At 42.8% G+C, this 12,721-nt stretch overlaps 1 protein-coding gene across 3 annotated transcripts in view; it reads left to right on the plus strand.

Annotated features, from left to right (window-relative positions):
- The first annotated feature begins 2,073 nt into the window (after positions 1–2,073).
- Positions 2,074–12,721, plus strand: part of nectin3b (nectin cell adhesion molecule 3b) — a 272,830-nt gene continuing 262,182 nt past the window's right edge. For all 3 annotated transcript variants that reach the window (XM_068034141.1, XM_068034142.1, XM_068034140.1), the window contains exon 1: positions 2,074–2,249. In XM_068034141.1, coding sequence (XP_067890242.1) covers positions 2,192–2,249 — 58 coding nt within the window. In that variant the 5' untranslated portion in view covers positions 2,074–2,191. The remainder of the gene's footprint in view (positions 2,250–12,721) is intronic.

Below are 12,721 nucleotides of genomic sequence, written 5' to 3' on the forward strand. Positions count from 1 at the left end.
TGTCACTTCTTGTGTGTGTGTGTGTGTGTGTGTGTGTGTGTGTGCGCGCATGCGCGCGAATGAATGTGTGAGTGGATGTGGTTGCAGCAATTTCAGGATAAGGCATATTGCTCAATAAATAATTAATCTTCTGTTTTAAACCTACAAGAAAACCTGTTGCTGTTTGTTTATTTGACAAACACAATACAAAGAGGTTAAACCTTAATAACAAAAAAACACTTGCTGTGGCCAGGTGGGAGTTGAACATTGGGAACCACCCACACCCCTCACCATGTGGCCGTAACAATTATAAGAACCCAATTGGTTCATTAATGTTGTTTAGGGAAGGAAGTGTGACACCCCTATCTGGGCTGGCTTATACATGACTCTAGAACCACATTAAGTAGTTGACTCTTTAATGCTCTCTGAAATGACTGAAGTAAGCTTCTTGGTTGTAAACACAATTGCTACCAACATCTTTTTCAGGGCAACCAGGGATGGGCAATGTATCTTTGCTAGTATTGCACACATCCTGAGAATAAATAAAACTATAATAGAGATAAAAGAAAACCCATAAATGTTATAAACAGAAAATGCTGGAAAGACCCACACCAGTAATTGAGAGAAAGAAACATGTTTCAGATGGGGTGAATTTTGATGCAGAGTTCCACACAAATGGTTAATCTGCTTTCCTTTTTCAAGTAACAATTAACCTGCTGTGCTTTTCGAACATTTTTCTGTTTCTATTTTGCTCTTAGTGGTGCTATTGTCTTACAAACCTTACAATTTAAAAAAATAATTAGTGCATTTCATTTTTAAGTCTATTTGTCATATTTGGTCAGAATTTCAAAATTTTGCTACATTTTTAAATTAATTTCAATGCTGGTTCATTTGTAGTCACACCTGCTTTGCATAACAGTAGTTTGAAATTTTCATAGGTGTTAGTTTTTACTTTAATATGTTTAATAGCCTCGTTAAACCGGGGGTAAGACTTCACAAATGTAGAATACATGCACAGTATACGTAGCATCGCAATGAGATGCCACTAGCAAGAATACTACAAAACATTGAATCACTGGCATTGATCATTGCTTTAAAACTATTGTTATCAAAATTACATTACGTAGAAATGCTTGTAATGCACTGATTAGTAATTTCAATTATGACAGATCTGCAGTAACTCAAGTTGAGGTGTAAATACTGATATATATTTATTTATTTCTTACTGCACATATGCAATCTAAGATTTTTTATATATTCTAAGTGCACTTACAAAATGTAGACAAATTACGTAAAAAATAATTGACGTAACTAAGTAAAAGCTGCATAATTCATGTTCAGAAAAAGCGGAATCCATTCCTGTCGCTGAAAATCTAATGAAAATCATTAAAATTTTATTACAAACCACTATTTTAAGTCTCCTTTATGCAGTCATTATTATATTTTAATCACGACTATACTTTTTAAAAAATGCCTCGAATTTTCACTAGCGTTCAACTTCGTATTTAGGAAGTGGATATATTTGCATTTTCTAAAATTCCTGAAGTTCACATCCTTCGAGGACCGCAGGATGATTCCAATACCATGCATGGCACTCGTGCAGCGTCACTTTTACAGTTGCAAACATTTCTCGAAATACTGTTCGACAATATTAGACATTCACAGGATACTGCTTTGAAAGGCATATCAAACGTGGTTGGGGTTGCGAAGTGTGTTGTGCAAAACTAAAGATCACCTCCTTTTAAAGGGGCACGTTTTGTTTTAAACTGAGGTTGACTCTTTTTCTCACCCTGAACAAGGACATACCCCTCGCAGCAGTACTTGCCTAGTCGATGGCATAGTTGGCTGGAAGAACCGATAGGGAAAGAAATGGGACGCGATTTGCATTTTGATAGCAACTTTTCAATCACTCGCGAACAGAAATTCGGAGATGGATGAAGACAAACCCACTGAAGCTGATCAAGGGAATGTCAAGCAAACAATATGGTGTACGCCAGCGTGCATTTGTTAGTAGGGGTGCGGCTCGGGTGGGTGTGCGCATTTGTTTGCTGTTGTCGCTGGCCCCTCCCTGGGCGCTGTGCTGCAGGCTTCGAGTCCGAATCCGAGTCCACTCGCGCTCTCTCTCTCTCTCGCGCTGTCTGGGTTGCCAGGCTCGCTCGCGCTCTCTCTCTGTCTGGTTGCCAGGCTCAGGCTCCCCTACACTGGCTTAAAGATGGCGGGGAGCGAGCCTCCTGCACCGTTACTGCTGTTGATGCTGCTCCTGTTGCCTGGTAAGGACCCCGTCGCGCCTCGCCGTGATTTTTTATTTAGTATCTGTCGACTGGTTTAATTTATTGATTATCCCGGGTCCCGCTCTCTCTCCGAGTCCGTTCGCAAAAAGTTTGTTGGATTTCTCGCTGGCCATACTGAGAGGATCCCAGGAGGTGACAGTGGCTCTGGGTTCCCTCCGTGCAAAAAAAATCCAACTTTTTTTCTTGTGTCTCTCTGTCCAGCGTTTCGTCGTTGTTCAATTGATTGAAATCCACACACGTCTGCAATTTCTGGTAGCTGAGTTTTAATCGGTTAACTTTTTATTGTGTGTATGATTGAAAATTATTTTTTAAAAAAGCTCAAATTCTTCAATTAATTTTTTCGTTTTTCAAAATTGTCGCTGTTTGATCTGTTAAGTGCTTGTTAGTTGTGGTTTGTGAGGTTCTGTTTGTTGAGGTTTGTGGGGGGGGGGAAGGCAGGTAACTCAACCCGGTGCCATGGTGACCACTTTTTCCTTTTACTAAAAGGCTTGTCCCTTATCAGATTGACTGCAAATTCTGGGTTGAAATGTACTTCGAGAAACTGCTCCAGCATTTGTTGTGTTAAAATAAGCACTACTTGGATATCACTGGATTTTTTTTTTGAAAGAAAACTATTGCTTCTGTTGTATCTAGAGCAAACTAGTGTCTGTGTTGAACATGCATTACAATTGTGGTTATGTCTTTATATCAAACTTATATTTGACTTTGGGAACAAACCTATTTTTAAAATGTAACACCTGAAGTACTTTTTTGAAATACTTTTAGATTAAAGAAACATCTTAATTGGAGTACAGTATGTGCCTTGAATTCCACGTTTTACAAGGTGTTTATATATCTACAGTGGAACGCAATGAACAGATTTGTACAAAGTTCAAGTATGTGGTGTAAATTTCCTGCTAATGGGCAACGTTCTAGATAAGATTTAGTACCTAGCCTAAGAATTCAGACAATAGATGTACTGTAATGCTCAAATCATAATTACAGTTCTTTGTTTATACAATCATTTTGTCCAATGAGTCTTCTAATTTCAATAAAGTAAATTAGCACAGGAGGTACAATATCAATTGCATCACTTACAGGGCTCGAGCCAGTTTATTTTTAACCAGAGATTTGAAATAGCTTTTAGCATTTTTTAATGTTTACAGTTAACATTGTGTTCAGAACATTTGAAAAAGATGGTCAAATATCCCTCTGTATTACACATTGAATCTGTGTTTGGGTGTGTTGTGACCAGTTTTTAAGTGAAAGGAATTGCTGATGCCTTTTTAATCGGTTGATTTTTTTTTTCTTTTTGTTGCTGCACAATTAAAACTTGAATTTAGGCATGTTTTGTATGTACCAAATGGATTTATATTGTATCATGACTGACTAAATCCAACAAGTGGGACCTTCATTTTCACAGCTTCTTTTCTACAATGTTCCTCACAGACAAGAAAGATGTTTGAATGTTTTATGAGGTGGAACATAAACAAGTGTGCATCAAGGGGGAGTGGGGAAAGACCGAGGGAAGGGCAAAGACATGAAGAGAATTTAAAAAAGAACACAAACTCTACGTGTATCATCATTAAATTGCAGAATTAAACCAGGTCATTGTGCATGATTTGCACACTTATTTAGTACTCTGTAATCCTCCTCCAGATAAAGTGGCTGATTTCCACAAAAAATGGAATTTACTCAGCTATTTTTCATATAGTAAGTTCAATAATAAAATGTTTTGCACTGACGAGCTGTGAAAAGGGGCAGTGCACAGCTGTTGAAATGTTGGTATAAACCGTTATGGGACAGAATTGAGAGAATTGAAACCCAGTTCTTTCCCTTTACTGTTTACATCATTGTGTTTTGGAAAACGAAGATGTGTGTGTTTCTTAACCCTTGAGTGTATGGTCAATTTGAATATCCAGCAGCTTGCTTTTTTTATTTAGAGATACAGCACTGAAACAGGCCCTTCAACCCACCGAGTCTGTGCCGAGCAACAACCACCCATTTATACTAATCCTACATTAATCTCATGTTCCCTACCACATCCCCACCATTCTCCTACCACCTACCTACACTAGGGGCAATTTACAAGGGGCAATTTACAATGGCCAATTTACCTATCAACCTGCAAGTCTTTAGCTGCGGGAGGAAACCGGAGCACCCAGCGGAAACCCACGCGGTCACAGAGAGAACTTGCAAACTCCGCACAGGCAGTACCCAGAACTGAACCCGGGTCGCTGGAGCTGTGAGGTTGTGGTGCTAACCACTGTGCCGTTTAAATAGAGGATTATTTTAATTCTCACGTTTGTCCTGAAAGTCTAACTCACTCACCTCTCTGTCTCTCGAAGCAAGCCATTAGAGAATAGTGCACTTTTACAAATTGCAAAGGAAGAGTTTGTAAGTCACATGATTATGGCTCATCCTGGGGAAAACGCATGAGTTGCTGGCCTGGTGAAGAAGGTATTTTCACTCAAGCGTAGTTAAGTGGATTTGATAGCCAAAGTTGTATATCAAAGTCGTTGCAGGATTCTCTCAAAGAGATGGATTTTCAGCAGTGCATGAAGTTAGTTGCTTGTTTTTTTTTTTATTCATTCATGGGATGTGGGCGTCACTGGCTATGCCAGCATTTATTGACCATCCCTAATTGCCCTTGAGAAGGTGGTGGTGAGCTGCCTTCTTGAACCGCTGCAGTCCATGTGAGGTAGGTATACCCACAGTGTTGTTAGGAAGGGAGTTCCAGGCTTTTGACCCAGGGACAGTGAAGGAACGGCGATATAGTTCCAAGTCAGGATGGTGTGTGATTTGGAGGGGAACTTGCAGGTGGTGATGTTCGCATGCATCTGCTGCTCTTGTCCTTAGAGGTGGTAGAGGTCACGGGTTTGGAAGGTGCTGTCGAAGGAGCCTTAGTGCATTGCTGCAGTGCATCTTGTAGATGGTACACACTGCTGCCACTGTGCGTCGGTGGTGGAAGGAGTGAATATGGATGGTGTGCCAATCAAGCGGGCTGCTTTGTTCTGGATGATGTCGAGCTTCTTGTGTGTTGTTGGAGCTGCACCCATCCAGGCAAGTGGAGATAATTTCCATCACACTCCTGACTTGTGCCTTCTAGATGGTGGACAGGCTTTGGGGAGTCAGGAGGTGAGTTACTCGCCGCAGGATTCCTAGCCTCTGACCTCTTGTAGCCACAGTATTTATATGACTACTCCAGTTCAGTTTCTGGTCAATGGTAACCCCTAGGATGTTGATAGTGGGGGGATTCAGTGATGGTAATTCCATTGATTGTCAAGGGGAGATAGTTAGATTCTTTCTTGTTGGAGATGGTCATTGCCTGGCACTTGTGTGGTGCAAATGTTACTTGCCACTTAACAGCCCAAGCCTGGATATTGTCCAGGTCTTGCTGCATTTCTACACGGACTGCTTCAGTATTTGACAAGTTGCGAATGGTGCTGAACATTGTGCTATCATCAGCGAACATCCCCACTTCTGACCTTATGATTGAAGGAAGGTCATTGATGAAGCAGCTGAAGATGGTTGGGCCTAGGACACTATCCTGAAGAACTCCTGGAGCTCAGATGATTGACCTCCAACAACCACAGTTATCTTCCTTTGCACTAGGTATGACTCCAACCAGCAGAGAGTTTTCCCCTGATTCCCAATGACTCCAGTTTTGCTAAAGTTCCTTGATGCTTTACTTGGTCAAATGCTGCCTTGATGTCAAGGGGAGTCACTCTCACCTCCCCTCTTGAGTTCAGCTCTTTTGTCCATGTTTGAACCAAGGCTGCAATTAGGTCAGGAGCTGAGTTGCTCTGGCGGAACCCAAACTGAGCATCACTGAACTGGTTATTGCTAAGCAAGTGTTGCTTGATGGCACTGTTGATGACACCTTCCATCACTTTACTGATGATTGAGAGTAGACTGATGGAGTGGTAATTGGTCGGGTTGCACTTGTCCTGCTTTCGGTGTACAGGACATACCTGGGCAATTTTCCACGTTGCCGGGTAGGTGCCAGTGTTGTAGCTATACTGGAACAGCTTGGCTCGGAGTGCGGCAAGTTCTGGAGCACAGGTCTTCAGTACTATTGCCGGAATATTGTCAGGACCCATAGCCTTTGCAGTATCCAGTGCCTTCAGTCGTTTCTTGATATCAAGCGGAGTGAATCGAATTGGCTGATGTCTGGCATCTGTAATGCTGGGGACTTCAGGAGGGGACCGAGATGGCTCATGAACTCGGCACTTCTGGCTGAAGATTGTTGCAAATGCTTCAGCCTTATCTTTCGCATTGATGTGCTGGGCTCCCCCATCATTGAGGTTGAGGATATTTGTGGAGCCACCTCCTCCAGTTAGTAGTTTAATTGTCCACCACCATTCACGACTGGATGTGGCAGGACTGCAGAGCTTAGATCTGATCTGTTGGTTATGGGATCGCTTAGCTTTGTCTGTCGCTTGCTGCTTATGCAGTTTGGCATGCAAGTAGTCCTGGGTTGTCGCTTCACTGGGTTGACACCTCATTTTGAGGTATGCCTGGTGCTGCTCCTGGCATGCCCTCCTGCACTCTTCATTGAACCAGGGTTGGTCTCCTGGCTTGATGGTAATGGTAGAGTGGGGAATATGCCGGGCCACGAGGTTACAGATTGTGGTTGAGCACAATTCTGCTGATGGCCCACAGCGCCTCATGGAAGCCCAGTTTTGCATTTCTATATTTGTTCGAAATCTGTCCCGTTTAGCACGGTGATAGTGCCACACAACACGATGGACGGTATCCTCAATGTGAAGGCGGGACTTCGTCTCCACAAGGACTGTGCGGTGGTCACTCCTACCAATACAGTCATCATGGACAGAAGCATCTGCGGCAGGCAGATTGGTGAGGACAAGGTCAAGTATGTTTTTCCCTCGTGTTGGTTTCCCCACCACCTGCCACAGACCCAATTTAGCAGCTATGTCCTTTAGTATTTGGCCAGCTCGGTCAGCAGTGGTGCTACTGAGCCACTCTTGGTGATGGACATTGAAGTCCGCCGCCCAGAGTACCTTTTGTGCCCTTGTCACCCTCAGTGCTTCCTCCAAGTGGTGTTCAACATGGAGGAGTACTGACATCAGCTGAGGGAGGGCGGTAGGTGGTAATCAGCAGGAGGTTACCTTGCCATGAGACTTCATGGGGTCTGGAGTCGATGTTGAGGACTCCCAGGGCAACTCCCTCCCTACTGTAGAGCACTGTCCCGCCACCTCTGTTGGGTATGTCCTGCCGGTGGGACATGACATACCCAGGGATAACGATTGCAGTGTCTGGGACATTGTCTGAAGGTATGATGCTGTGAGTATGACTATGTCAGGCTGTTGCTTGACTGGTCTGTGGGACAGCTCTCCCAACTTTGGCACAATCCCCCAGATATTAGTCAGGAGGACTTTGCAGGGTCGACAGGGCTGGGTTTGCCATTGTCGTTTCCGGTGCCTAGGTCGATGCCGTCCAGTTTCATTCCTTTTCATTGACTTTGTAGCGGTTAGGTACAACTGAGTGGCTTGCTAGACCATTTCAGAGGACATGTAAGAGTTAACCACATTACTGTGGGCCTGGAGTCACAGGTAGGCCAGACCAGGTAAGGACAGCAGATTTTCCTCCCTGAAGGACATTAGTGAACCAGATTAGTGAACCAGATGGGTTTTTACAATAATTGACAATGGTTTCATGGCCATCATTGGACTAGCTTATAATTCCAGATTTATTAATTAAATTCAAATTCCACCTTCTGCTGTGGTGGGATTTGAACCCGTGTCTCCAGATCAATACCCTGGGTCTCTTGGTTACTAGTCCAGTGATAATACCACTACGCCACCGCCTCCCCTGTAGTCTCATTATTAGGACGTCGGTTTTCTATGCTAGTTATTTTGCAGACCTTAGGATGTTCTAGCCTCCAATTTTAAGGCCAGTTTCAAACCTGTCATCAGGATTTGACCCACATATCACAGCGTGTGATTACACACAAAATTCCTACAGTATATAATACAGTACATATAGGCTAACTAAGAACCACTCCTGTTCTATCTCACGTCTTTTCAATAAATTTTCTTGCCTACAACTATTCAACAAATCCAAATCTACAACTGTCTTTGCTGTCTTTGCAGATGGACTAGCTTCTCCCTCGTGCTTGGAGTAATAAGATTCGTTATTTGTGATTAGTTTCGGTCAGGTGGCTACCTGATCAATACTTGTATTATCCACCCAGAATGATTTGAAGGTAGAAGCCATTGCTACACAGTGGGGATGGATGGAGGTATTCTCAGCACCTACCTATGATTTACCTGTTTTCTTACAGCTCTCCTTAAGTTTCGAGCTCAGAGACAGTGAGTCTCGGAGTCCATAGATTTCGAATTTTGGGTCAGACCACAAACAACAGGAGGTGTGAATTACACAGATGGTTTCGTCTTGATATGTCCATTCAGGGGAGGCACTCCACCCATGGTCATCCATTAGGAACTTTCCGGATGCTTGAGATACTTCTGAGTCTGGGCTGAAATTGCAAAAGTCGCCTGACTCTCGGCAGCCATCTTATGTAGCCTTTTTAATATCCATTGTGTTTTTTTTTTAAAAAGGAAAGTTTAGTTCCAGAAGATTCTGTGCTGAATACAATGCATGTTTAAGGTTATGAATGGGACATGCCTTTACTGGGCATGACAAAACCATCAGTTTTGACCACCTGTGATCAAACTTTTGACCAGGCAAAAAGAAGCATTACTCCCTATTTTTGGGAAAGTTGATTTCTTCTTTCAGAGTCACTCTGGCAGGCCCAGCTCTTATCTGGCACAAATAGGTATGAGTTCTTAAGAGTCTCATGGGACAGAGTTGTGTGTCTGCTCTTGATCACACTACATAACACCGCACTGGAAGTGGTTAGCACATTTTGTCACCTTGGGTCCACGGTGACAGACAGTTTGTCCCTTGATGCAGAGCTCGATACATGCTTAGGGAAAGCAGCTACCACCTTTGGTTGATTCGCGAAACGCATATTGGATAACACCAGGCTGATGGTCTATAAGGCCTGTGTTCTCAGCATCTTGCTATATGGCTGTGAAACATGGGTGACTTACAGCTACCAGGAAAAGAAGCTCAATAATTTTCCATTTTCGCTGTCTGCGGTGCATTATGGGTATATCCTGGGAAGACAAAATCTCGAATGTGGCTGTCCTTGCAAAGGCAGTGGCACTAATCAAACAGAGGTGGATTCCGTGGATCGGACTCGTCTGTAGGATACAAGACGTTCGCATACCCAAGGACCTTCTGTATGGTGAAGTAGCTGGGTCCAGGAGACCAGTGGGGTGTACAGAGCTGTGCTTCAAGGATGCTTACAAGTGTGACATGAAGGTCATAAACGTCGACTATCGTACCTGGGAGTCACTAGCTGGCGAAAGAGGGAAATGGTGATACATCCTGTGGACTGCCGTGTACTACCATGACCAGCTTGTCAAATGGCACCGACGCAAATGACAGCTCAGCATCACTTAGCAGCTTCACATGCGGTACTTGTGACAGAATCTGCCTCCTGAAGGATTGGCCTTCAGAGCCATCAGCACCGAAAGAAGCCACCCCACCTAAATGGATTGTTTGCTGCCTCTCCATCATCTTTTATAGATGGAAGGATGCCAACACAACCATCTTATAAGTCTCACAAAAGTAGAATGCAATAGGCTAATCTACTTCCTGGAATGCCATACTTGTAGAATATTTAGAACCAAAAGCTCTCCACTTAACAGTAATGGCAGGAATATTAATTCCTGCTTGTACTTGTTGGATTTAGCCATTTATAATGTATTGGAAAGGAAGTATCATCACTTGCTGATATCTAGCTTGCAGTAGGAAAATGAATAGTAAGAGTTTCTACAGGTATTTAAAAAGGAAAAGAGTAACTAAAGTGAACGGTGGTCCTCGAGAAAGAGAGAGGGTGTCTGGGGAATTAATAATGGGAAATTAGGAAATGGCAGAAGCATTGAACAGATTTTAATAAGTCATACTTATTTTGTGTCTGCCTTCACTGTAGAAGACACAAGTAACATCCCAGAAATACTTGTAAATCAAAAGGTGAAAGGAAGGGAGGAACTTAAAACAATCACAATCACCAGTAAAAAGGTACTGAGAAAATTATTAGAACTTAAGGCTGACAAGTCCCCAGGACCTGATGGCCTGCATCCTAGAGTCTTAAAGGAAGTAGCTGCTGAGATAGTAGATGCATTGGTTGTAATTTTCTAAAATTCCCTAGATTCTAGAAAGGCCCCTTCAGATTGGAAAATAGTTAATTGTAACTTCTCTATTTATGAAAGGAGGGAGACAGAAAGCAGGAAACCACAGACCAGTTAGCTTAACATCTGTCACAGAAACTCTTCAGGAGGTGATAGCAGGGCACTTGGAAAATCTTAATGTGATCTGGCAGAGTCTACATGGTTTTGTGAAAGGGAAATCATGTTTGACTAATTTATTAGAATTATTGGAAGAAGTAGCAAGCAAGAAGGATAAAGGGGAGCCTGTAAATCTGGTGTACTTGGATTTCCAAAAGGCATTTGATAAGGTGCCACATCAAAGGTTATTGCACAAGATAAGAGCTCATGGTGTAGGGGGTAACATATTCACAAGAGGACTTGGACAGGCTAAGTGATTGGGTAAGAACATGGCAGATGGTATATAATGTGAATAAGTGTGAGGTGATCCACTTTGGTAGAAACAAACAGAAAGGCAGAGTATTTCTTAAATGCTGAGAGGTTGGGAAGTGCTGATGTCCAGGGTGTCCTTGTTAATGAGTCATTGAAAGCTAGTAAGCAGGTGCAGCAAGCCATAAGGAAGGCAAATGGTATGTTGGCCTTCATTGCAAGGGGATTTGAGTACAGAAGTAAAGATGTCTTGCTGCAATTACATAGAGTCTTGGTGAGACTGCTTCTGGAGTATTGTGTGCAGTTTTGGTCTCCTTATCTAAGAATGGATATAATTGCCATAGAGGGAGTGCAACGGAGGTTCACCAGACTAATCCCTGGGATGGCGGGATTGTCTTATGAAGAGAGATTGCAGAAACTGGGCCTGTATTCTTGAGAGTTCCGAAAAATAAAAGGTGATCTCATTAAAACTTACAAAATTCTTACAGGGGTGACAAGGTGGATGTGGATAGGATGTTTCCCCTGGCTGGTAAGTCTAGAACCAGGGACACAGTCTCAGAATAAAGGGCAGGCCATTTAGGACTGAGATGAAGAGGAATTTCTTTACTCAGAGGGTGTTGAATCTTGAGAATTCTCTACCCCAGAGGACTGTAAAAGCTCAATCATTGACTGAAATTGATGGATTTCTGGATACTATTGACCTCGAGGGATATGGGGAAAGTGGGGAAAAATGGTGTAGAGGTAGATGATCAGCCATGAATTGTTTGAATAGTGGTGCAGGCTTGACAAGCTGAAAGGCCTACTCCTGCTGCTATTTCCTATGTTCCATGGATAGAGGATTGGTTAGCTAGCATGAAGCAGAGAGTAGGGATAAATGCATTTTCGGGTTGGCAAGTTGTAATTAGTGGAGTGCCGCAGGGATCAGTGCTGGTACCTGAACTATTTACAATCTATATCAATGATTTTGATGAAGGGCTAAATTTTCTGATGACCCAAAGATAGTTGGGAGAGTAAGTTGTGAGGGGGATAGAAAGAGTCTGCAAAGGGATATAGATAGATTAAGTGAGTGGGCAAAAATTTGGCACATGGAGTGTAATGTGGGAAATGTGAATTTGTCCACTTTTGTAGGAAGAATAGAAAAGCAGTATGTTATTTAAATGGAGCGAGATCGCAGAACTCTGCAGTACAGAGGGATCTGGGTACCCTGGTACATGATGCACAAAACGTTAGTGTGCAAGTGATTAGGGAGGCAAATGGAATGTTGTTTATTGCAAGGGGCATGGAATATAAAAGGCAAGTTTTTCTACAGTTGTACAGGGTGTTGGTGACGCCACATCTGGAGTATTGTGTACAGTTTTGGTCTCTCAGGAACATAGGAAGATAGGAACAGGAGTAGGCCATTCAGCCCTTCGAGCCTGTCCCGCCATTCAATGAGATCATGGCTGATCAGTGGCCTAACTCCATATACCTGCCTTTGGCCCACATACCTTAATATCGTTGCTTAACAAAAATCTATCTATCTCAGATTTAAAATTAATAACTGTTCTAGCTTCAACTGCTGTTTGTGGGAGAGAGTTCCAAACCTTTACCACCCTTTTGCGTGAAGAGGTGCTTCCTAATATCTCTCCTCAATGGTCTGGCCCTAATTTTTAGACTATGCCCCCTAGTTTTAGAATCTCCAACCAGTGGAAATAGTTTATCTTTATCTAGCCTGTCTTTTCCTGTTAATATCTTGAAAACTTCAATCAGATCACCCCCTTAACCTTTTAAATTCTAGCGAAAACAGGCCTAATTTGTGTAATCTCTCCTCGTAACTTAACCCCTGTAGTCCAGGCATCATTC

This window comes from Heterodontus francisci, chromosome 6 (assembly GCF_036365525.1).
Source record: "Heterodontus francisci isolate sHetFra1 chromosome 6, sHetFra1.hap1, whole genome shotgun sequence".
NCBI classification, from domain to species: domain Eukaryota; kingdom Metazoa; phylum Chordata; class Chondrichthyes; order Heterodontiformes; family Heterodontidae; genus Heterodontus; species Heterodontus francisci.